The sequence below is a fragment of the Euwallacea similis genome, chromosome 3 (genome assembly GCF_039881205.1).
Source record: "Euwallacea similis isolate ESF13 chromosome 3, ESF131.1, whole genome shotgun sequence".
Classification (NCBI taxonomy): Eukaryota; Metazoa; Arthropoda; class Insecta; order Coleoptera; family Curculionidae; genus Euwallacea; species Euwallacea similis.
The window spans coordinates 3,379,401-3,406,188 of NC_089611.1; the positions used below are offsets into that span (position 1 = coordinate 3,379,401).

The 26,788-nt window shown below is 36.3% G+C and overlaps 1 protein-coding gene across 2 annotated transcripts in view; it reads right to left on the reverse strand.

The window, feature by feature from the left end:
* side-IV (sidestep IV) overlaps nucleotides 1-26,788 on the reverse strand; it is a 100,831-nt gene that overhangs the window by 13,403 nt on the left and 60,640 nt on the right. The window contains exons 4-11 of one of the 2 annotated variants that reach the window (XM_066406905.1): nucleotides 19,476-19,532; nucleotides 17,251-17,459; nucleotides 11,103-11,213; nucleotides 9,343-9,546; nucleotides 6,324-6,475; nucleotides 2,295-2,439; nucleotides 1,239-1,369; nucleotides 799-958 (exon numbers count right to left, since the gene is read on the reverse strand). In XM_066406905.1, the coding sequence (XP_066263002.1) occupies nucleotides 799-958; nucleotides 1,239-1,369; nucleotides 2,295-2,439; nucleotides 6,324-6,475; nucleotides 9,343-9,546; nucleotides 11,103-11,213; nucleotides 17,251-17,459; nucleotides 19,476-19,532 (1,169 nt within the window). The remainder of the gene's footprint in view (nucleotides 1-798; nucleotides 959-1,238; nucleotides 1,370-2,294; nucleotides 2,440-6,323; nucleotides 6,476-9,342; nucleotides 9,547-11,102; nucleotides 11,214-17,250; nucleotides 17,460-19,475; nucleotides 19,533-26,788) is intronic. The other variant, XM_066406906.1, reaches the window with a different exon arrangement.

Sequence of the window (26,788 nt, forward strand, 5' to 3'; positions counted from 1 at the left end):
GGCGAAATTTTCACCGGGTTAGGCAAAGCCATTTATTTTTGCCCCAGTGACGTAACATCTTATATGGACCACAAATCAACTTAGTTGAAAGGTGTGAATTTCAGTGGAGGAATGTCTTCAGCCGTTTTGGAGAGCAAAAAATTCTCGCCCTTCATCAGTCTCAGGGATGTGGACATATTTCACTGAACTAGGAAACAGGCATCATTTGTGAAAGTTTCGGAAGAAATTATATATACACTTCTTAAAGTCGAAAGTATTCGAAATCGAAGTAGATCTTCAGAAGAAACAGAATTTTCGGAAGAAAGATTTTTTCTTTTTTCTTTTCTTCCTTTTCTTCTCTCTCATTAACTTAAAATAGGAGATTTTTATCTTCAAATTCTTCGTCATGGTTCTTCATCTTCCGAAATTGCTCAATTTAGGTTAGATTAACAACATAAATTGTTCCAGGGAGGAAGAAGCCCATCGATCTTTGAGACGTTTATTGAAATTGATTTGGACTTTTGCGAGGAGAGATGAAACTTTATTTAAAACAAGCTTTCAATAACGTGACGTAATACCGGAAACGTTACCATTGAAAAATCGATACAAAATGTGAACTAAACGATCGGACTGTGCAGGTTTGTTTTACGGATTATGCAGATCCGGCTTATTTCAATTTTTAATCCCGTGCATCGAGCTGGGCAGGTAAATTACCTGGACGCTCTCTGAATATTTTTCATTCATACACAACATTAAATTTTTTTAAAGCGATGAAGGAATGGAGTCCTAAATTGTTCTATCTAAATTTTGGTTACTCACATTTGACAATTAATTTCACAGGATTGCTGGTGCCCTTTCCTTCAGTGTTGGTGGCTACACAGGTATAGTGCCCAGCGGTAGTTCTGACTACATTCTGAAGAACCAGGCTTTGATCGCTTAAAATCACCCCCGAAGAGACATTTTGAAAGATCTCCATTTTCTGCAAAGAACGTGAAGAAAATCGATAGGTGACACCCGAGTTACAGATGCGCCCATTTCGTTGCAAAGGCCTCTTCGGTTAAATTTTGAAATGGTCCTATAAAGAGCGATTACTTCCCCAGGCGTACTTTATTAAATTTCCAGGCAGACAATTTTAGAATAATGCGGACATTTATTATACAAAACCAAATTTAATTTTATTCAAAAAGCTGGAGAGGCACGAAAACAAGACAGGGAAGTTTCGCGAATAATATTTAAATTTGAGGAGTCTAAATACTTACATTGTGGAACCAGGAAAGTTTGTACGCCTTGGGATTGGCCCTAATGTTGCATTCAAAGTAAACATCGTCGCCCTCCTTGATGTCTCCGGGGTTGAGGGTCGAGCCCATTTTTAATGTTACGACGGGAACATCTGAAAAATAATGTTTTCATTGTATAAGAAGATCCCCCAGCTTACGCTCTAAAAAGAAAGATTTGTAATAATTTTATTTTTATGAAAGGAAAAAGGAATTCTTGCTTCTGAAGAAGCGACATTTGATAAATTGGTAGGCTTAATGGATTGTATGTTTTGCACCTCTTTGAATGCCTTAGATGATTTGCAGGGTGGCAAAATTCGAGGCTCACCAGTATGATCTCGGAAACTACAAAAGATTCGGCGGTCAAATTATGTTAAATTTAAAAAACAATTCTTTAAGATTAGAATATATAGGAGTGATTCTAGGACTATTCAAAAAAGTCTTTCATTCGTTTGTAAGATAAAGCATTTCCATTTAATAATTTTATTTATTAAATACTTTTAAGACAAAACACATTGTTTTGTCGTATTTAGATCGCAAATGTCTCTGACCAACACCGAATTCGAATGGCAAATTTTGAGAATAAAGTCTCTCAGTGAGTTTTGAAATATAGCAAATGTCTCCCGAAGTACATCAAACTAATTTTGAATTGCTTGGTATATCTTTACCGTCAAAGAACAAGTTTTTATTAACTTGCCTTCGGCTTACCAACAATACATTACGTCAAATTAGAGTCATAAGTCTGAAAACGTTTCCAGAAACTTTTGATGAAGTTGGCGCCCGAAAGCCTTGAAAATTTCACCTTTCTAGCCACAACGCCCCAAGGGCCGAGCAGCAGCAGCAGCTTCGTTGTTTTAATTTATTTACGTGCCCCGACGATCATCAATCATCTCATGTTAGATGTCTTATTACAGCTTTAAAATTGGCTCGTTGTTGGAGCGCATCAGAAACGGACCATTTTATAAAGGTCTCAGAGTCCGAGGGCGGAATTAATTCTCCATTTGTCAACTCAACAAACTTATTGCTCGCAATTGCACTTACAATGAACATTCAGCAACCATCTATCTTCCAAAGCGCTCTCTGGTATCGTCGGATTTTCTGCACGGCACGTTAAGTATTTGCCATCATCGTCGATCACAGGTACGAAGTTCAGGATGCTCAAACTCTGGTTGTTTTGTTCGGCGAACTGAAATAAACATTTGAGATAAAGAAATGCATACATATGTAAATCAGACTTTCAATTTTTTACAGTTCTAAGCCGCTTTCAGCCGTAGAAAATTTGGAATAATTGCGAAAGTCATAAAGCATCATCAATATCTCAAAAACTATTAGTCATAAGCAAACAAAGGGAATGCTGACAATTTAACATATACATTACAAGTGCCTATTGTAATGTTCCCTATAGTTTTCACCACGCTTTCTTGGTATTGAGATTCATCCTTCTTTTCTCATATTGTTCTTTCAAATACAGCTCCTCCACAGACGTTGTTCTCTCAAGCTTATAACCATTTTCGGCAAAAAATTCGTTAAACTGTCTTCTAACAGACGCTCTGGAATTTTTTCTATTACCCGGAATGAGTTCTCCAATATTTCGGTCAGTATTTTTTACAATTTTTACTCCAAACCGCGACATTTGGATTTCAATTTTACTCAACAAATAAAGTTTAAAACTTGGATAATTAAATGTGTACTCTGTTTAAAGCAATATTATCATGGTAACATTTAAAATCAAACTGCTGTGATGCTGTTGGGCGCAAATATTCCATTAGTACGAGGGTAGCGAAAAAACTAATTAATGAAATTCTCTGACTAAATATAATTCGTGCATGGAAAATGTATTTATAATTTTTGTCAACGTCACAGTCATGGATCAGCTTTAGAAAAACTTATAATATATGTATATATGATAAAAATAATATATGATCAAAGTGTCGTTAAAGATTTAATTGTTAACTCTAACATTTTAGAATTAACAATATGGAATGAAAGAGTATTAATGGCTGACAATACAAGCGAAACCTCATAGCCAACTTGGAAGCTGATAACCAAATTACTTTACCACGATTTCCATTATCTTCCATGACATGCCTTTTTAGAATGTGAAAACAAAACTGGTAAGTAGTTTTTGTTGTAGTGTCGGAAGTAGGCGGTTATTTTTTTTCCAACGAGCGTGCGGTAAAGTGGCTTTACTGCATCGATCTATGATGTATTGCTTAAAGAAAAATTGCGGTTTATGGACCTGTTTTTTGGTCATATGGCGCTCTTTAATGGGATAAAGCACTGAACAAACTCAGATTTTTAGTCGGATCTCGGTACGGAATTTTCCAACTTTTAACTGACAATAATAATACCATGAATCACGTTTCCGCTTAAGTTGTCACCGGATCGTCCCTGTCCAATTATTCTTTTATATCGATTCGGCAAAGACGTCACCTATAATTCTTCTTATGAAGATAAATACAAAGAATCGCAACATTCCCTGCTTTTCTCTGTGTGTATTTTTTGCGCGGCAATTTTTCTTGATAAAAAAGCTTCTGTACTGTCGTTTGTCTTCCCTGTGGTGTGTTGCACCATAAATCCCAAAAGCTTGATGTTAAAGCTCTTTTGCCCTTGTGAGAGACGTCTTGTGGCTACTTATGGAATTCGCGTTACACCATTGTAAACAAACACCAGTGCAGAGTTTTATGGAAGTTGTTTAAAGTTTCAACGTAATAAAACTAGGAATGTCTGTTTCGCTATTGTATTACCCTGGCGGGATGAAGAAAAATTGTTCTTCTCCAACTCAAACCAAACATTTTACGTTTGCAGCAATAACGAACATAATAAGAAAAAAGTCATAAACTATTTATGAATTACGGCATTCTCGGATCGTAATTTTCGAGATGAAATATACTTTAGCAACAAAAAACAGGGATATGAAAGGGAATTAAAAGCATCTCGGCAGTAAATAAAAATAACAGCACATACATTATTCAGCATGATCACGGAACGTTTCTACTTCCTGTTTCGCTCTTGAAGACCCTCAATAGAGAGCGAATCAAAGAGTCATAAAAGAAATATGCAATATAAATTCAAACACAGATAAACATAAATGAAATTTCCAGACTGCTGGAAGTCGTTCTCTTGTTGCCATCTTCAACTTATAACAAGATTCCTATGCAAATTCAAAAACACTTGAGAAGTAACTTGACAACGACTGGGCGAGGTAAAGCTCGGAAAATACTTTAGGAGTTGAATGACATAAAAGGAGCTGCTCGTTTATGTGATTTCTGGAGAGTCTTAGTTAGAGCGACACTTTTGAGGTAGTTGTAAAATGTTTAACATTAACGAATAGTGATAGGAGTAGAGGAAGATAGTTTAAATTCATAGAATCAGGTAAAAGATCTATAAATTGTGTGCAACTTTTTTCAATTATGTAAGGCTATTCTCGAATGTAAATGTTAAATAGTGGAAAAATAAAGTACTGTCCCTTGCGATAGTCTATGGGATTTCCTGGTCGGTTTTCAAGAAAACCCCTCGTAAGGTTATTAAAAATGTATCGTGTGATTTGAATAGTCCGTTGAGAATTCCAAGAGTGTCTTGTCATACCTTTTACGTTATTGAGAAATTTCAAAACTCGTGGGTCTCTTAAACAGGCTCATGTTAGACGCTCCATCAAATAAAGTCTCATATAAAATACAAATACAGTCATGACGTGAATGTCACCGTTTGTAACATTCATTGTTCTGAAACTGCAGTATTTAAGAATAGCAAAAAAAATTTGTTTAGAAGTTTTCCAGAAATATGCCAATTAGTAGAATGTTACTTTTCATAGTTAATTATAGTCTTACACTTCTTAAAAACTTTCCCAGTCCTCTTCCTTCATTTAACTTTTCTTCATGCAACTGCCATTTCCTGCAGAGACACTTTCAGCTATTTTACTAAAAAAGTATTAAAAATTGTCCTCTTTACTACTATCTCCCAAGTGGTGTTGCTACTGAAAGCCGTCCATTATCTAACAAAGCGGGGCAAAAAAATTGATTATATTTTAAACAACTCCCTGTTTTTGCTCGGCAGCGGAGCCTAGTTTTAAAAAAGACAAAACAAAAAACTGGTAATGTTGTTAACGATACTTCAAGTAACTTGAAAACCAACGAAGAGCAACGGAAAATAAAGAAAAACGAGGGGAGATTTCTTTACGACATTTTAATGTAATTATGCTTTCTCTTTTTTGTCGTCATACTCTGGAAGCTCTAACGATTTTTATAACGTGATTTATTGTTTCAGTTCATATTGAGTCAGATTTCAAACAATAACCGTTGAAAGATATTAATTGATATTGTTTGAAAGCGATGAGGAAAAGAATTGTCGAATTTATTCAATTTTGTGCATTTAAATTAAGCTGCACATTAAACCCAGAGAGCGAAGAGGTTGTAAATAATGGACAAATAAATTAATGTTTTATGCAGAGATTTTCCTTACAAATGAATCCGCAAATCAACAAATTATAGTAGCTCATCAATTCTGCATCGAATCGTAATTAAATATTTAACCGAGCAGGTGTACATAAATTCAATTTATCCGATATTAATTTATTCCGTGGTTTGAACAGTAATATATTATGTACTACATACATATATTATAGTTTCGGGAGGTAGTATTGTTTCATTAACTTTTAATTAATTCGACTGTAGAGTTTTTCTTGCCGAAATCTGTATTTGATTTTGATGTATTGTTTCCAAAATTAATTTAAAGGCAAATGCGTGCTAAGAATTTTTCTTTTGAAAGGATCAACAGCGGCATAAATGACTGAAGCTGATGTAGACTGATTGTGGCGATATCCATTCAACATTTGCAGCCCTAAGTAGCCGCAAACTTTCAGTAGGGGTATGGCAAAAAGACAAATAGAAGCCAATACAATGGCAATCTTGTCCCCATCAAGTCCTTTTATGGCACAATCCCATTCGAGGCGAATATCATTAGTCTTTGCCGCGGGACCGAAGGGCATTATTCCACGCCATAAAACCACGAAAAATACTCATTAATAAATCTCCCCGGAAGACAATAAGGGAACAAAACAAATCTACTTACGTTTTTTGCGAGCCTTTTGACTGGTCGACTGCCCTTCCACCACGTGATGATCGCCTCCGGTCTGGATCCGGAGGTCCGGCACTCGACCTCCAAACGCGTTCCTGCCGAGACCCCCTTTTTCTTCGTCAGAATACTCACGGTTTGGGGTTTTACTGTAAAAGAAAAAAGGTTTAAGGGCCAGTTGTAAAAATGGAGCGTAATGCGTTGCGGCGTTGGGCCGTGAAATTGACGACAAAGACGCGTCATTTACTTGTTATGAGTATTACCACAAGCGCTGCCTTTTAGGGACGACTTCTGTCCTCATTTTAGGGTCAACTTAATGGTCCTTTAATGAAAAAATTGCCTGTAGAGAAATTTGTTTGATTTCTGACTATAATAGAGTTTAAAAAGTATTTTCGAATTTGTTGCAAAACTCTTGACCTATATCGCTGTATTGGATATTTATTCAAAGGAATGACAGCAAAGCGTATTAATTTTTTTATGAGTATTGTTGCTAGTACCGCCCTTTAGGTCCGACTTCTGTCCTCATTGTAATGCTCATTCGTTAGTATCTTAAGAAAATTGATTGCAAAGGAACTTAATATATTTTTATCGTCGTATTAGTCAACACAATTCTGTAGTGATCTTTAGAGAACGTTTTCTGAAGCTTGATATGGATTGGATATAATTAAAAATGTGTCCAACAAAACGTGAAAACCAAGTTTTGTTAACAAATTGGGCCCAGGGGTTCAAATTAAGGACAACATGTCATGTGCCTGATATGAGTGTTGCCACAAGCGCTGACTTTTAGACACAATTTATGGCTTTATTTAAGTCTCCATGGCCTTTTAATGAAAAAATATCTCCGTAGAGATATATTTTTAGTACCGAGTACAACAAAAGGTTTATTTTGATTCAAAATTCTGAAGCAATGTCGCTGTTGTTTTTAAAATAACTTCATAATGGTCATGAGTTCTCTTTTCATTTTTCAAACGTCTCGCCAATGGAGGGCAACTTTTGTATTAAAGGAAATGCCACAATTCCTTCCTTTCATTTCCAGATTTCATAGCATTTCTGATTTTGTCAGGCTAAAATTAACTGTTTACCTTTCATGAAATTTAAGTAAAAACACACCGAATTCCGTTGACATAACTCATATTCCGCAATATGTTAATGCATCAAAAATAAACGCCCCAGATTAAAAACATCCACTCCCCAAAACCACCGATTCTCATACATTATGCAAAATATCATCGGCAAGGGAAAATATCGCTTTTTTATTAGAAAGCGAAAAGGGTCGAGATTTATGGACGATTCCCGGTCTTTTTCTCAGCACCATCCGTTATCTTAATGAACAATCTATTTGCCCCTAAAAGAGACCCGTCGCAAAATAATAGCCTTAATAACCGTAATCCGAAAGTCAGATTACAAATAACGTGTGATTCTATTACACTCTAAATCTCCAGGGGGAATCCGCCATTATCTCTGGTTAAGACAAATGGGCCAGGTTTAGTGCTGTCTTGGTTATATTAGACTAACAGAAAACCCGGATATTGATTCATTAGCAGTGTATATAAGAGGGTAATTGCTCCGAACCTCTGGTTGTTCCGGATTATAATATGTTAGAAAATTCGTAAGCCTAATGAATTTACTTAATAAATAAACATTGAAACATCTATTAAAATAACCTAAGGGAGCAAAAATGTGAGATAAACATACACGAAATATTGAAATTTGCGTATTACTTTGTTTCCTGTTTGCAGCTATTTAATTGAGTTGTTCAATTCGCGTGACTTTATGTAGGAGGGAATTGAAATCTAATTTCGCAAAGAATTGCAGGAAGTATGTAATCAAATTTTCCCGTTTCCAACTTAAGAATTCATGTTTCAGTCATGTTTCTGAAAGTGAGGAAACGTTAACTTCTTTGCGCCGCAATGTTGGACATGGTAAAGATAATCCTTCACGCAAACTTTACATTTTGAAACATGGTAACCCAGGGATTTAATGTAAAATATATTCCTATCTGACTAGGTCAGAACTATTTTTACATGTCTAGATTGATAAAAAGTTTCAAGATATTAGCATATTTGTAATCTATTTTCTGCCATCTTAATGGACCCTCTCAGCTAATCAGTTAGTTTATCTGCACCTGTTAATAATAATTTCCTATTATCGCTAATTGGGTATTGATTGCAGGGTTAATACAAAGCTGCACACGTCCGCCTCAAAGCATACCAGACGTAGTTGATGGGCTTTCCTTTACAACGCCGGCAAATGGGGTTTGTTGTTTTGGTTATCGGATTGAAAAGCCCATGATTCGGTGTTCAACAAGCTTCCATTAGAGAATCAATCCTAGAGCTTTGATTTAAAGTATGTATGTCGAACTCATTCAAGTGTGGGATTTAGTTCGACTCTAATTAGCCGAAAAGCTCTATTTGTTTTCTCTCTGTTTTCGAGATATTTGATATCAAGTGCCGGAAAGTATGTAAAATCAAATATTTAATGTGCTCGGAAACTTACCTTGAATTTATTGCTTCGTAATGTATTACTACAATTCGTTAAAAAACTAGGAAGCGTTTGATACAGCTGATACCTTTGATCCATGACCCGTGAACCCTAAGTTGAAGTCCATGAACACATATTGCAGAAACTTCCTTTAGAAGATCAAATCTAGAACTTTGTTTTAAACTGTACTAAATTCATACAAATATGCGGTTTAGCTTGCCTCTAATTTTCCAAAAAGTCAACTGTAAACTGGGAAAATAAACTTGCCTTTTAGTACGCATTTAAAAGGGATCAAACAAGTTCTATGCAACGAAAATACGCTTCGATGAGAGTGTTTGTAACTGGAGTTACGTTCACTGATAGACTTTTAAATCGGGCTTGTCTCTATACTCAAAGAAAAATCATTTTTACGAGTCGGGGAGAGGGGGCTAGTTTAACCTCCACATGTTCAGACATTCATCACGGGCAAACCACACGAATCGTGCAATACCCTAGAGGTTAACTCCTCGGTTAAGACTGGCGCTAAATTACTTACAATTAATGTCAAGGACGACGGCCTTCGTTTCGGGGGGTACGATGTTGTTGTTACTGGCCTGGCAAAGCAGTCTTGCATGCAAATGTTGGCGACCCACGTTGGGGAAGGACAGATGATTGACGACTATTCCATTGGATCGGTTGTCGTATGAGTCGTCGATCACTGTGTTGTCCAAAAACCAGATCACTCGAGGTTTGGGACGACCTGGAAAGTAAAATTTTTACACGAAATCCAATTAGTATTTATCTGGATAGTTTGAGTTTGGATAAACTCGCAAACATGGGGAATTTCTAATGGGATATTCAAAGCATTTCCAAGGATCTGTATTTTTGGCATCACCACTAGAATGAATATGATGGAACTTGATAGATGAAAGACAAATTTTTACGGGTGCTTATCAATAGAGCTCTATACAATTTTTAAAAATGTAGACCCTTCTTTCCGCGTCATTAATATTCATTTCTAATAACTTCTTCCGGATCGTATTTTCAGAGTACAAACCCGAAGGGCACAATAATAACAATTTTCCAGTATTTCAGGCAAAAACCTCAATTCCTCCCACAAATTAATTAGTCTCCCAGGCCATTTATTAGGACCTCATTAAATTTAATACTCAATTCGGTGAAATGCTACATTATCCTAATAATACAACCATGAAAAGCGGCCCTTTTTTTAGTACAACTGCCCCACTACTGAATATACGTTTTACTTTATGGGGAGGTAATTTAGTTAATGGGCCATTTTAATCTTTCGCGTCAGGTTTTAGGATTATTAATAAACAGAGGTGTTATATTTAACTACCAAATGTGTTTGTCAGAGAGGCATAGAGATTGTATAACTTATAACGTCAAGAAAAGAAGTTTCGTCTTGATGTAACTCTCTTCCTACTTTTTCTGGGGTCGTGCCTTATGCTTCCAGCCCGGTTTTTTTGCTGCGCTACTGATATTTTATGTTAGCAAGCATGAACACCTGCTTCATTTTAGAGTCTTTCGTGTCTCTTGCTTTATCCTCATTTTCGTTGTGTTGTCCTTCTTCCCAATTATTTTTTTCGAGTTATTTTTGAGTTATAAAATCTTTCTTCTTTGTAAAATGTGTAGGATACATATGTTTCTGGAATATAGGATTTTTGGCCCAAATTCTTTATAGCCCCAAAGCAGAAGGCTCCCCAATAACTTTGCCATAGAATGATCAAGGCAAATCGATCCCTGTAGCAGAATTAACTGGCAAAAATTGCGCTTTTTCTTTCAGTGACACTCCATTCATCACCTTTTCATCGGCCCTTTATAATAGTATTCGATATCGGGGCTTCGCCCGTTAACCTAATAGCTTCCGACGTATCCGTCGATAAAATTAAAACCGAGACTGCATTTGAAGACTCACGCGAATCGATTTCCGATTTTTTTATTCAATTCTTCCTCTTTTTAGGGCGCAAATTAAGGGTAGGTACACATAATTCGGGCTCGTTAAGGAAAAAGGATCTTTGATCGAAACTTTGTCTCTCGTCTTCCCACACATTTCACAGACTGCTGGAGATGATGATCGGGAAAAAAAGATAATTTTCCTTGAAATATTTATTTTAAATTGAAGCACTTGAATTCGGGACCTCCGTTGAATAAAACATTGCGTTGGGAAGGTCCGGCGGTGAATATTTGCAATTTTTTTTATTGACAATTGTAAAAGTTCCTTGAAATCTGCAATCATCGCTGCATGATTCTGTTATTTAAATATGTACCCATCATATCATACATAACGTCACTTACCTCCACGAACTTCACAAAGGAGATTCACGTTGGATCCTTCGTTGTAGGGCGCTAAAAGTGCCGATTTGTCTATCCTTTTGTCGTCGTAAATGTGGATTTTTTCCGGAGGTACTGCAAAATAGAACTATCAAGTGATATCACGTTGTTATGTTTAAGTTTTAAAATCAAGTCACTTAGCTACTAAGTTTTTTTATGAGCCACTACTAATTTTGTAGTCAATAGTGAAACATAAACAAACTGGAAGGAAAGTAGTCTTTTCTTAGCAAATAGAAATGTGTGTAAATATTTGAACGTTGTCGATATAGATTGATGTTTGCTTTTAACTCTGGCGGTATGTATTATTGTAGAAACTATAATTTTGTTGGTTTACGTTTATATCAGCAGGAAGTTGGCTTCTTGGGGAAATTGGGGTGTTGGCTATGCAAGCAAGAGTATCAATTAAATGATTTATAGGGAATTATTAATATTTCCAACTTCAAAACTGTGAGAGAGATAAATGATACTAGGAAAGATATTACAATCTGGGCCATGCTTATAGGGCGTATTGGCACAATTAATTTGAGGTACTTTTAAGACAACAATTTTTGCTCAATGGGTTTTTCGAGACATTGCTATTAGTACCCTTTTTTCGAATAAAGTAAATTTTTTATTAAAATTTTTCTCTTCTGCAAAATGTGCACATTTCGTAGTTATTGACCCTTCCAAAGTTTCCCAGAAATTAATGTAGGTTTTTATTATCGTTGTCTTGGGTTTTACTCCAATGATGGATACACTATTTTGATTTCTGCTCCACGGATAATAGGTACAGACGAGCCACGCGAAAGAAAGAGGCCCTTTTGGTTCGGGGCGATCTTAAATCCTAATATAAAACAATGTTAAAAATAAAACAATGACGTATCCTGGCTAGGGAGCAATTATTGATTTATAACACTACTTGCGGCATTACAGTATTACTGATAGTACTTGGTCGGTACTTTCTCACGAATGCCGGCAAAGGGCGGTTAGACATCAATCACCTAATATAAACATTACACAAAGATAACGATCGCAAAACTCTTTTAATTGACGAGAATACTGTTAACCAGGTTGCGACACATATGGGTGTCCTCTGGGAGTACAGCAACCCCCTCACATCTCTTCACCTTAGAATTGACAGATATAACTTAAGTTCCGCTAAATATTTAACTAACAATACTATCATTATGTACCACTTTGCTGCTCCCCGATCGTGTCTCGACTTTGTTGGAAAATAGAAAAGTTTTCTTGCATATATACAGGAGGGTTAAAACGATTTGACTAACGGATTCCACATTAATAATCTTTGAATTTGTCACATAAAATTCAAACACTCTGTGTAACGACGCTGATAAGGATTGTAGTTTACTAGGGCTTGGCATCCTGGATTTTCTCAAAAAATGTTTATTCACTTAGTGGTTTTTTCGATCTGAAATGTAACTTCTTTGAAGGCTCATCTCTTTTCGATCCAATCAAGACGTCAATCTGAAAATGGGCAACATATCGAGCGAATAAAAGTCGGATGTAAAAAGATACGTCATGTTAATACACCACTATAAATCCTCGAGAAACTATTGATTTAGCCCGACACGTTGCGAACGAGTTTGAAAAATGATGACACCAGGAATTGTCGGGTAAAAGATGCCGAAGCTTAACCGCATAGGAAAACGGCCAATATATACAATTTAGCTCTTCGTTTCCTTTGCTCATCCATTCGGTATTGTCGGACTAGGTCCCAGGAATCCCAGCCCTGTTATTATTAATGTCGTTTCCAGAATCTGCGGCTGCTATTTGACATGGCGATTCCGGTGATCCCTCTTTCCTAAGAGAAAATATAAGTTCATAACGCGGCTTCTTCGCAGAGCCGAAACTCATTATCGGATTCAGCGTATTCGGTTTCATCGTCTCTTTATTCCGCTTTGGAAAAAGTTTCCTCATGTTTATCCACTTGGTGCGGTGCGCTTACATTTCGACAAGAGTCTAAAGTTTAAGTGGGCCGCAGAAGAGACTAAAACGAAAAGAGCACTTGCGGAAGTCTCCGGAGCTTAAACTTTCGTTTTGGATTAAGCTCGACAAGAGGCTGCAAAAGACACTATCTTCCTCCTTGAATCATTCAGGCAAATGCTTTCTGAGAACTAAGGACCCACTGTAAAAATCACATTTTGAAATATGGTATATACGTTTAAGTTGCCTTGTTCATAAATTTTTTTATTTTTTGGAATTAATGGCTCACACACGAAAAGAAGTTGTTGAAGCGGTGGAGTTGCACACTATTATCGGTAAAAGGTAAAGGAAATTCAGGGAAGCTTGATATCATGTGAATCCTCAGCGTTTGAGAAGAGGAACTTCATAGTATCGTTTTCAGTTAGTTTTAACTGAGAACAGTGGGTAATTCGACCACCCCAACAATCCCTATTGGCGTATGGGGTACTACTCCTAAAAAATAAAACAAAGAGTCACATTTTCGATGACTTGAACAACTCCCAGCCCTCATCGGTGTATTTACTGCCAAACTTCGAAACCGATAAGGGGTCATATCAAAAGCAGGCTGCGAAGTGCGCATAAAGGGGGCACCATCTCAGTGATAAAGGAATCGTTTAGTTGAATTAAACCGAGATTAGCGTAGAATTATTGTTGCGATCGGCAATTTCGGTCGGAACGAGGTAGAGGGCCGGTCGAATGGTGCACTCTCAAGATGAAAGCCGTCTCACTAATCAATTTATGTGTGCAATTATCCCTTGGGACGCGCAGTTACGGCCTAAGGGAGGCGTTAATGCCCTGTGAAAGGCCTCATAAAACCGACGTAACCGAGGCTTTATGGATTAATTATTCTTTAATTTCAAATATCGTTTGAGGGATGTTCTGGTAGATTTTGATAATTAAAAAAAACGATCAGCAGAATCGAAATTATTCACTTTGATCATCTGGATTGAATTTTGCAGTAATTCTTTCACGGCGCGACGATGAAACACTTCTAAAAGTTAAATGCAGTTTGTAGCTGTCGTACGTTCAGCGACATTTTCCTAAACTTGAGAAGTTGATTTTATTCGTATAGTTTTCGACAGTCTACATTGTATTCCCATTTTTATCGTCAATTATTTTTCCCATTTTATCCAATTGGGTTTGATGACGACTTCGGTTAATTTCTCTCAAATAATTTCTTCAATAATTACCTCGAAGAGAAATATTTTGAGTCCTACTTTCCAACAAAGTCAAAGGGCTAAAGTTCACCCAAACTTCCCGAAAATTAACATTTAATGAGAACTAGTGGAATCTCAAATAAACGAAAAATAAAAGGCTTATTCCCCGAAAGATCAAAGGCAGAAACGCCGCCCTAAATTAAGGAACTCTATATTTGCTTTAGGATAACTCTCCAACTTCTTTATTAGATCCTTTTTTGCGGGGCAGGTTTATTAAAAATTCTCCTTAACCATCGAAACTGCGTTGAATAACCTTCAAAGGACTTTTGTCTAGACTGATGTATTTTTCTGAAATATTTTGCCTTTGGGATAAATGGAAAGAAATGCGAGTGAGTTATGGCAGAGAGTAAAGAAACAAAACCCGGAAAATTAAGTTAAAAACTTGTCAAAAGTTATTTTCGGGGGGTTTAGCGATCGGATGTGATTAATAACTTCGGGCGAGAATGATGAAACGGAAATAAAAATGTTATAAAGCAAGCGGGTAAATTTATATTTTTTTAGGAAGATTAATTGTTGCAGCGGAATCTGTTTTTAGAGGCGCTTAAACTGAGTGGGAATATAACGAAATGCGGTATTAATCAAGCCCTCTGACAGCTGTGTATTTTATTGGCAGCGGATAAAGCATCGCTTTGTGATAGATAATAGCCGTACAATGTGCCCCTGTCGGCGACCCGATTCGCCCTTTAGTACTAAGTGGTTTGTTATTTATATAAATAATGTAATGTAATATTGCTGGAAAAGCTTATTTTAAAAAGCTTCAAGCTGTTTTGTTCAATTTTTTTCATATCCAAATGTGTAGCGAAAGTGGCATGAACACCGCTAATAAACACGTAATAAATCTGACCTACAACTTTTATCTTTTATTTTATATAGCAATAATAACGCTCCACGCACTAACATCGTTCTTTATAGATGGATTTTAACCATGTCAATAAAACGTTATCAAAAGTAACGTTTTAAAAATGACATTATTTATCGATAGACTAAACGTTTGTTTTATGTTGTAAAAATGTTATGTTATACACACAAGATCAGAAAACTTTTTGTAAATTGCGTTATAATAATCTGTTAAAGTTAGTTGGACTGGTTTAAGTACTTTTTATTTTTTTTCAAGCATTAAACGCCCATATTTTGGAAAGTCGTGAAGCAATTCCCATCAAGAATAAAGCTAAACACACGAAGTCGCAACCCATCTTTTAGTTCCTGATATACGGGATCATGCGGTTTGATACATCATTGAAAAGTAAATAAGAGAAACGAACTGTCAGATAAAATATGAAAAATCTAGAAAAATTGTGTTATCCTTCTATCAATTATTGTTTTATGGATAACCCTATTTTATATGAACATCCTTGTTAAGGAGAGTTATAGAAGACGGTTTATAAAGTTATGTGGTCTTAAAACTGGATTTAAAAAGAATCTTGAATATCTCTTAACAGGCTCCTTACTGCTTGAAAAGTTGAAACGGTTTTTTGATGTAACCTGTTGAACTTTAGAGGTAAAAGATTTATTAGTTGGTTTTATATTTTACTCTTAAAGACTCTTTGCAGCATATTATAATAAAACTTGGAAAATGTTACACAGGTGGATATATAAAATTTATCTGGCTCTACCGACGGCTTTGGGGAAACGGGAAAAAAGTCGAAAGTTGAAACGGAGCATATAAACATCCGTTCGCGGATGGCTGGTTAAATAACTGACAAGATTTCCCTCAGATACGTTCAGCAAAGCCCGAAATACGATATCAATGAGCCAGGAAAAACGGATTGTCATTGGAGAAACAACATTCGATTTGTGATTAATGACGCGAGATTCTTCGTCACTCGGAAAAAAGCGTTTTCCGCGACTTCAGCGACATGCTCATGGGCGTAGTTCGGTGTCGATTTGGAACGACGCTAGTTAGTTCAAGATTGATCGGCTTGTTTTTCCCTTTTTTTCCTTCTTTGTATGTCGCCTCGGTGATTAATTTTGCCACATTTGAATGACCGGAAAAGCTCCTTTCACCATCATCGAGAGAGGGAAAATTAGCGAGGCCTCGAAAGGCTACGTAAGAAAAACACAGTGGGAGGTAGCAAACAAGAAGATTGCTTGACCTGGGGCCGAGGAAATAAAAATATAATGATATAGCAAATGAAATCCTACTCTCCTTTGTTTGTTCCTATAGCGATACCTACGTAATACCGGATTATGATGTTTGAGGTTGAGAAGCTCGTGCGTTTTCATTTTTACCGGAGACTGTTGTTTGCTTATTGAATTTCAAGTGAGCAGATCCAGTTTGGGGAGAAATTGTGTTGTTGTTTACTTTCAACGCAAACAGGAAGATTGAGTTTAATCTGCTGGGTATTAGCTCGTGCAAAAGGGCATCTACAAAGGTGTGGATAATGGTGGTGTTTAAACCGGTATGTCTGATCCAAAAATTAATTTAATTGTTGTTTTTAGTTTTAACATTTACTATTACACGTGGACCACAGTCCAAAATCATCGTAACACGTATTCTTGCATTCTGAATAGTAGAACACATTGATGTTATGGAGCAGATACCCTGGTCTGACCAGGGAACCTCGACCGCCTACTAATGAAAACGTAATAAATCTGAATTAAAACCTTCATTTTTTATTCTATTTGGTAATAACGCCTCACACACAAGTGGTGGTTTTAAAGCGGTAGAAGTCCGCACTATTTGCAGTTAAAACTAATTGAGAATAACATTCACCCTGCTATTACGTAAATGGTCATAAGCCAAAATGACCGTAATATGTATTTTTGCATTTTGAGCAGTGCGTGGACCATTATTCTTCTGGACCAAATATTGTTAAATTTAGTGGTTTAAAATACATACTTAAAATAATTTAATATTATTAAAATTTAATATATTTAATATGACAATACTTTTATCCCGGCTATTTTGATCTAGTAATAAAAGCAACACTTACTAATCACAGTGAAGTTAACTTTGCTATTTCTAGTGGGGGAATTCTTGAAGTCAACCCTACATCTATAGATTCCCTCGTCGGACTGCTGGATGTTGTCTATCACAAGAATGGCCGGATTGGTGGACGGCCTAAAAATCGCCCTTTTCCCAAAAACTGAGGGTGACGACCAGAATTTCGCTTCCGAGAACGTCCTTCCTCGAACATCGAAACTGCAAAGAAATCGTGATTGTAAAATATGCGAAACATTATTTCCAAACCAACAGAGTTAATAATCGAGCAATTTAATTAGAAAGAGTTTACTAAGTGAGCGCTTTCGAAATTTTGCATTTTATTAGCAAATTTGCATTTTCATTTTAATTGGAAATTTTGCATTTTGAGCTCGATTAGTAATTTAAAAGGCTTCAACAAGTGCTTATAACAAGAAAAAGGTGTTGCCGAGGAATATTTTAGTGGTCGTCGAGGGAAATTTAAAAAGTCTCAATCCTCCTCGGTGTGGATTATTTTGTAAATCCGGGAAAAAACAAAAATTTCCATTAAAACGACTTGTGGTGGGGAGATTTAGATTTGTGGGAAGATTAGAGACTGTTGCAGGTTTTTTTATAAAAAGAAACTTTCTATTAAAGGAAAACTGCTTAAAGCAGTTTAAATGCAAAGATATAAACGTAAAGGTTTTCATCCGGTGATGTGAAGGTGCACCCATTTAAACTGCAGCTCCATATCTCTTCTGTAACATTCGTTTAATCAGTTGGATTGCATATTCAGAATATATCTTTGTTGATGATAAAATTATGAAAAATCTATTTAAAATTTTAGCAAAATCTAAATAAATTGTGGAAAAATATGATGTATTAGTTTTAACAGATGAAAAACGAAGGAAACAAACACAGTCTCACAGTTTTCTGTTTTAGACTAATTCCTTTTTAAGTGTGTCTTATAGCCCAAAAGAAAGAAATGTATGAAACAGGTATCATATTTTATAAACTATGTTGTATAATTTAAATATGAAAATATGGAAACAGGGCCGTATGCTTAAGTAGTATTTACCATTGCTTCAAGTATTTACTTAGCATGTGGAGTATCTATTTCATTTAAAGAAACAAATAAGTATAGCAGGTATTCCACATTTAATGTAAATATTTAGAGGAATATTAAATACAATTTTTTATGCACAATACGACCCATTGCCTTTTACAATTTCCGAATAAATCCATAACGTCTTATATTTTTAAAATGAATGCACAAAAACCTATGTAGTATAATTGAATTATTTTTTGTAAAATGTTCAAATTTTATACAGAGGAGTCAGTTGAAGTCGACTGATTTTTTAAAATTCTTTTTAGGTTGTTCAAAGTCGTCTTTATTATATCTTCAACTTAAAACAAAATTTTAATCTCAAACGCCTTATGGTTTGCTAACCTCTTTTGCAAGGTGCTTCCGAAACAATGGTGCAAATAAATATTGAGCGGCATAAAGTAAAACATGAAGTGAAGTATTTAAATGTTCAAGGAGTTGGGACTTCAAGAGAGTTTATTACACCAACTATATCCTTGCATAATTTGCCACCGCCAGTGCGGTGTTACCAAGCTGTGTAAGTTTTCCTTATATTTAGGGAAATTACATATTTGTTCCACCGGTCTTTCATAGATTGGTGCAAACCTGATTCGATCTATTTTTATATGGGTACTACGGATTTTTAACAAAATGAGGACAATGAAAAATGGGGGTAGCTATAGAGCAAAGGACATACATACATATTGTGTGATTGCTCAGGATCTTGTATGGTTTAAAAAAACTTGGATGTGCTACGAATTTCTGAAACACCTTATACAAATTTTATTTCAATGTGTAAAAATTTTATTAGTTATTTCTACGTTTTATTGCACGTTTCTTTTCTACGTTTTTAGCAGCTACAAAATAATTTAATAAGTAGGGTAATTTAATTCGCTCCCCAAAGCATCACGCGAACAATTCACACCGTCGACTATATTGAAAACTGCTGTATCTCATATTGGATTTTAGAGTGTCAAATAAAAGCACCGAGAAAACCAATAATGAGACTGCACCTAAGCTGTTGCCGCTTGCAGAGATCAAAGCTTGGCGCAGGCAGCTTTTTCGTATATTACTTTTGTTGTCGTAGGGCTCACATTTCGTGGAGATGAAGAACCCTTTCCGAATTAATCACAAAGGTTAGTGCGATGACGATGAGATTAGTGATTGATCATTACCTGAAAATCCCCTCACTTTGCCTGCGATAGTTGGTATGCTGCAGAAATCGCTCGTTCCTGAAAAGGGGGGGGGGCAGTGATTCAAATAATCTGAACTAACATAAAATCTAAGAGTTTCCTTTGCCCCAAATTAAACAAACGTCTTCGCTGGTTCTCATTTGGCACAGCTGCGGAACCAGAATTCATCTAACGCATAAAATACGCCGACAATTAGTTTCGTAACGCCTATTCACGTCTCGCAGTTTATAATTGTGTTTTGCAGTAGTGTGCATGTACACACTCCGCAACTAAACATATTATGTCTGCGGTATGGAGAAAATGGAACGTCGTGTGACTTCTTGGAATAATGTGTCAGCACACGGGGCTGATTGTTGAGGTAACGACGAAAGGGCTGATTCAGATATGACAATTTCGGCTCTATTATGCGATGAATTAATGTTGAAATATGACTGAGAATAATGCGAATTTTATGCGAAAGTTGTAATATTCGCTTTCCACATCAGACTCGATATTTTTTGTAATAGAAATTTTAAGGCCTACAAAGCATTCCGGTTACTGCATTAAACCTCTTAAAGCTCTTAAAAGTGGTGTTTACTGCCGTAGTCGTAACTTTGGCGGGGTGATGTTAAATAATGCATGCTCCCCCATATAAATATATTTGTACAATCTACTTTTTAATGATGTACAGGGGGTTCCGGAAACATTGGTACAAATGAGTTTTGGATACTTGTCGGTAAAAAATACATCGATTCAGCTAAGCTTCTCTGATACAAAACACGCATATTTTCATTCTATATTCACAGTTTTCATTTACAGAGTTGAAACAGCCCCATCGTAAACCCCTAAGGGGGCGACGATATTTGATGTATTCATAAGTACCTGTTTCAATCTGCTAGGTGGCGCAGATTGGTATGTGGCACTGCTAGCTAATAGGTGGAGCCACCTGCGCTGCTAAGTGATAGTTATGTTCAGTTTTTTTTTTGTCAAAATTCTGTTAAGTAAAGGTCGTGCTTCCACGTACCCTCCGCATTTTTAACTGAAAATCTCCCTTCCTCTGATTCACAACACGGTAAGGGAAAAATTATTTAATCGAATATTTATCATTGGAAATATTTATTTATTGTGAATTTGCAGTAGATTTTTGCAAATTTATTGCTTGCAGTGGAGTGAAAAGATAAGTAAATGACTTTAATCTGAAAAATGTTAGTTTTACAGATAAAGCAATCAGAAACGTGCACATAAATATATTACTTGGAATGGCAACTACTTCTTGCAGAGAAATTGGTCTCCATAACTAAATACTTATTCTGGGATTTGTTGAGTTTCCAGAAAATACCGTAAATTCCGGGAATTTTCAGGAACTGCCGGCTAGTTCTTGGAATGTTGAAGATTTTAATTGCTTTCTGGAACTGGCAAAATTTCTGCGAGATATAGAAAACAAAATTGGTTTCCTATAGAAGAGCTTCTACACTATGTAACAGTAATTTGAATACAGTATGCCTTTATTTCGCTCAACTGATAATTTTCTTGCAATACATTTACGAATAAAACCCATTCGTGTTTGTCCTCATTTTCAATACCTACAATAGTAATTTCACATCTGCTATAAATACCCAAAATTACCTTATATTTCATTATAATTACGCATAAAACATTATCCGGCAGCTATAAATTGTACAAAATATTAGATTTTCTGTTGCGGTTATCGGTATGAAATATTAAAATTCCTGGTTATAAATATGGAAACTGCGATACGGGCTGCAAATTTCGCAGGTGTTTAATTAACTATAAATTGATACTTGTTAGGCAAGAGTATTGATACAGTTATTGGGAAATTGCATTAAGAGCTCTGAGCAATTTGTGGAAAAAATATATTGGATTCACTTTGAGTGGCGCTTTTGAGTGCTTTATGAAACGTTGTTGTATTTTAGTTAGAAAATGTTATTTTCAATATTCGAAGTTATTGAAAACCTCTACATGAAGATGGCTTATTTTTTTTTTTTTATTGACCAAATATATTTCACGTCCACAGGTATAACATTCTGGTAAGTGTAACCACAAAGAACACCTTATGTGTAATAAAATACCGATGTTGGGAAAAGTTATAAACTGGTTCTATAACGGTTTTTAGATGAGATAATAACATAGAGAATATATATATATATATATGTATATAATGTTATAAGAACCCTTATAACATTAAATTGCTTGGTTGTTATGAGAATGTAGGGACGAGCTGTTGTTATCAAACAGCTACATAACGACTGTAATAAATGTTTACAAAAATTGGCTAAACGTCTAAATAATTGCTTCTGTAAGGCTCTCAATGAACTGTTAAAGACGTTGCTATGAGTAAAGATATTTTGTAAAACTACTTCTTGAAATGTTTTCTTGAGTGTTATCGCCAAGTTTGAGATACTTCTGGGTGGCACCCATGCAATGTTTAATTTAATAATAAAATTGTTTTGAACGCTATCAATTATCCAATTAGTGCTTCCTTTGCTCTTTTACCTTGAATATCCCTTTGTTTCTCCTGGAATTGACACGCTACCAAAAACTTCCTGTTCGCTAGGGTAAACGGTTTTGCCCAATTCCCAGGAAATGCCAAAGTCCAATTCCCTGTCGGTACATATTTTATGGCATAATAGAGCGCACAAACTTAAGGACAGAGTAGCGAAATTCTATAAGTGGTTTTAATTCGGAACAAAGCAAATGACTCCCGCCTGTTCTAAATTCAAAAGTGCATCAGAATATGCCGGTTAAATTCCCCGAAAGCATTTAACCCTTCGCTTGCCAGAATGCACTTTACAAAGTGCATATTACCGAATATAAAATGCATTAAACTTTGAACAGAGCATCGTGGTCATAAAGTCACTTCTCGTCGTATTAAACTTTGCTGTTCAAGGCAAAGTGATTCGGATACGTATGTATTAACTGTACCGTCCCGAAATGCTCTAGTAACAAAGAGCAAAGGCGGTAAGTATCTATTTAAAGAAATTTATCGGTTTTGCCTATACAAGTATGGAATTTATGTCGCAGTTGGGCGCAGACAGTGGCGTCATAACCAGAGGAAATTTCCTGACATGAGATTCTAAATGCATTTTTATTCCAATTTGCTTGCGGGCTCGTCGCGACGTCGCATACGAATGTTCGTGAATTCATGAATGCGCTTATCGGTTCCTTATCCCGGATGACTTTATTTTCAGATTGAAAGAGACGATAACAAAACGATTGTTGTTCCAGTCGTGTTATGTAAACTACGTCATAAAACAGCCTTCAGAGGACTGCACAGTTTGTAATTCATTACACATAAGAAAAGCTCTGAGCGTCTGATCAATGGAGTAAAATAGACACGGGAGTGACAAAGTGCAGGAACACGCCATGAAAATTTGTTGGGTCATAAAATGGTTTACTTGAACATCAACGGTTTCATCAGCACTGCTTACAGTTGGATGAAGAGTGGAAAGAATTTAAAGTCATTATTGTTTTTAGAATCTTACTAAGGATATAAAGGGTGCCCAGAAACTCTCTTCCCTGGTTCTGTAACCTTCTCCTAGATGAGCTGCTACAGAATCTGGAAGCCCAACCAACTGGAATCGGTACCGGTGGTTGGAACATCACTTCGCCTAACAACATTATCTCTTATTCCTCACACCTCCTCCCGCCCTCTTGGTAGCTATAGATCTAACTGCGTACCTACGGACGCTCTTTCGAGGCTCGCTTCATAGTGCTGAACTGAAAATCCGCCTACCTGACGTTGGGGTTCTTGCCCTTCGTGAAGAAGCTTTGCCACTTACGTTGCGAAATCATCGTTATTTTCAAGCATAGACCCCTTGACATGGTACTCAGTTTCCGTCATTTTTTCTCAAAAAAACGAATGTGAAGTCAGTTTTGACTTCAGTTCTGGCGACAGATAAGGGCCATCAGAACTATCCCTTTCCCCCTGATGGTACTATGATGACTGCGGCAATTTTAGCCCAAATCGATAAAGATATTAAGGAGACGATGAAGCAATTACACCACCTACCGTTTTAAGTGTCGAAAACCCTCCTGTATGTGGAAAATAGAACATCGAAATCTGGACATTCAAGTTATACGTATCGCCGAGTGTTTTGTATGTAAACCCCTTCATAACCTGAGGCGAAGAAAAATCTCAATTTCTAAATCATTAGACATGCAAAGAGCTCTTTTCTAAGCCATCAAGAAAATTAAGACTCAATTAGTTTGCAGTTCCAGGAAAGAGTCGTTTTTCACTGGTGGTGGAAAACAGATTTATCACCGGGGCTAAATAATTGAAACAGCACCAAAAAATTTACGCCATCGTTTCCCTCACCTGATCTAATTGAGGCCCATTAAATCACTAATAGACCAACATTATTTTTGGCCGGCAGGCTAATGTATTTTGTACATTCCCTAATCGGAATCGATCAGGAGCGCACCCACGGAACGGCTATCAAAATAATAAACAACCTCCTTTCGATTATCTTTGGTTAGGAATACGCCATCAGCACGAATGAATAGGGAAGGGAATTAAAGTAAAATGTACACCAGAGATCGATTTCCGAAATTGGATCGTCTATTAACTACGGTCACTTCAAACCGGCCACTTGAAACTTTATTATTCATTTATCGCGACCCCCATTAACTGCCCAGCGACTCATGAAATTTAAAAACTCCTCGCCTTGATAGGGTTGAAAATGAAAATAAGCCTTATAAACACGAGAAGCAGCAACGCTAATCTTGATTGAAATTAGCCACTGCATTTAATTTGCTCTCGCTAAACCTAAGTACTGCGAGATTTTTCATTGGAAAGCATTACATGCAAAAGCCCTGTTCCCGGCCAAATCAATTCGGATTTGCTTTTAATCCTTTCAGGCCTTCTTGAGAGAATTGTGCCCTCGAAGTGCAGTACTCTGAAGTCGGTTCGGAAGCTAATTTGTACCTTCGAAATAATCCGGCCCTGTCTGTCCTGGGAAAATCCCACCTGGAACTTGGGAGAGATAAATGGGGAGGCACGATCACCTTTCGAGTTCGGACTGTTTTGATAAAGCAACGAAAACCTCGGAAATGTATTTGGGTTTGTTCATTGATACGTGACGTTCTTTTGCTTTTATTAGGGCAAGTATGCTGGAAATGTTTTTATATCATTCTGGTTGGTATTTAGATTCGTCGCAGGGAGCAACGTTTGTTTATCAAGCTTCATGTAGCAACCCTGTTTGTTTTGAGATATTTTCGCGAGAAGGCAAAACATCAAAAAGAGCTCTGAAATTTTTTTAGATGATTAATACTCATCTCGAAATATTCCTGACAGTATTTTTACTTTTCTTAAGTCTTCTTTCTTTCAGATTTATACCCCAGAACTTTTCAGTTTTTAAGCCTGGGGGCCCTGCTCTTTATTTTATTAGTGACCAAACTTAAGTCACATCATCTGAAAGAAAATTTCCCGAAAAGAAAATAAAGAGAGTGGTGCAACCAATATCTTAGCCCCCTAATCATAAAATATCCCTCCCTAAGCGCTCCCAACTCATAAAGCAAAGAAGAGGCTACTTATTGTAGTTAAAAATGCTCTTGAAATTTCTCTTGAAGACTGCAAGATGTACAAGCAGTGTGTGTAAAAATAAAGTAATATACTAGAATCTAATAGTGCTTGCTGTAACAAAACGATATTACATCACGGAGCGCTCCAAGAAAACTAATAACGCTGCAATATTCGCACAGCCCTTGCAAGATAAATTTGCTCTTCGAAATCTTTAAAGGTTAACGATTATGAGCTCACCTCGCCTGAGGGATTTATAGGGGAAATAATTCCCTCTCAGCTGTAAAAGCACACCTATTTAAACTTAATTCCGGCCAGATATACAAGCTACAATTTCAAGTAAAATATGGCGAGAATTACTTTCGGGGACTTACCAACGAGCAAAGGGTTGTAATTCTGTTTTCCGGGCGTTTGCATATGCATATGTGACAAGTGCAACTAAACGTATTGTAGTTCTCCATGTTTAAAGCCTGCCTAGCAATTCTTAACTTCATGTATTGCAAACCGCAAAATGTGGTTTCTGACTAAATTAATTCCAGTTGTTATCAAATTTATGCACAAAAACGAACTCCTACTGTCAATTGAAGTCAAAAATTGGTTTTTTAATTATTGGAAAACACGAGGTTCTTTTGCAGCTTTTCGAGGTTATTTCGGTCGGGTTGTTCCCCAAAACAATGCGGTTTACGTGAAATGTTTGCGAACCTTGTTCGCAATCTGTCACAGCTAAATTGGACAAAACGCATAATGAAACTTTCGATATCCGGCTTTGATTCGTGTAAATTCCGTATTTGCTCGCGATTTCGCAGTCAAACGGTCGTTTGGGCTTGTTATAGTTTCTCCGAGTTTGAACCGTATTAACCGTGATTTGGAATTTCACTGCAAAATTAAAAAAGGGATGAATTCTAAAGGGTGGATATTTTGATAGTATAAAAGAGGAATGATTGTGAGTTTCGAGTGAAGACCTTAGAGGAGAATTTGTTCGCACTAATAAGAGGAAGTTGTTACATCATAAATATTTGTCGTATCAGAACAATTCTCTTTCATTAAAACGTTCAAGAAAAGTTCGTATTAGATAAGGTTAAACTAACTTTTGTTGGTCTAAATAAATTTGTAAGAAAAAGAAACGATGCGAGGGAGATCAGCATGCTTTAGATCAATTTTCCAAGGCAATTCAAAGCTTTACACGCAAATGCGTATCCGAACCCATTATTTCGGTTCAAGTTGTAATAAGGTGTGTGCCAGAACATGTTGATGACCATTTTATAGTATATACCTCAGTACAAATTAGTACCGTTAAAACAGGTTTAAAGGCGTAATAAAGTTGTGACAAGAAGTCTCTAAAACACAATGGAATGAACATTTCCATAATTAGTCCTAGGTAGTTTTACGTGGGTAAAACTTAGTGTTTTGTGGTTTTGTTATCTGTAGCAATTAAGAAATCAGGAAATTTGTTATGACTTAATTTCATTCAACAACGAGTGTTTCTCCATATTATGAAATTTGATCAGACAAACCAATGCACACGTGTTATTTTTGTCACCGCCATATTAGAATGATAAAAGCTGCAAGTTTTAAGTTTTTTAAATTTAGTTGTCGACAAATTTGTGGTGATTGAGGCAATATGAATTCTTACACTCTCACATTACACACAAAACCATTCCATTATACCACTGTTATTTATGGTCCTTTATATTAAATCGATGAAAGTTGTGAAATTTTCGAATTTCTCCTTTTCGTCAATCTCCGCTTTTTCCTTAGAGAATATTAAATCTAAATT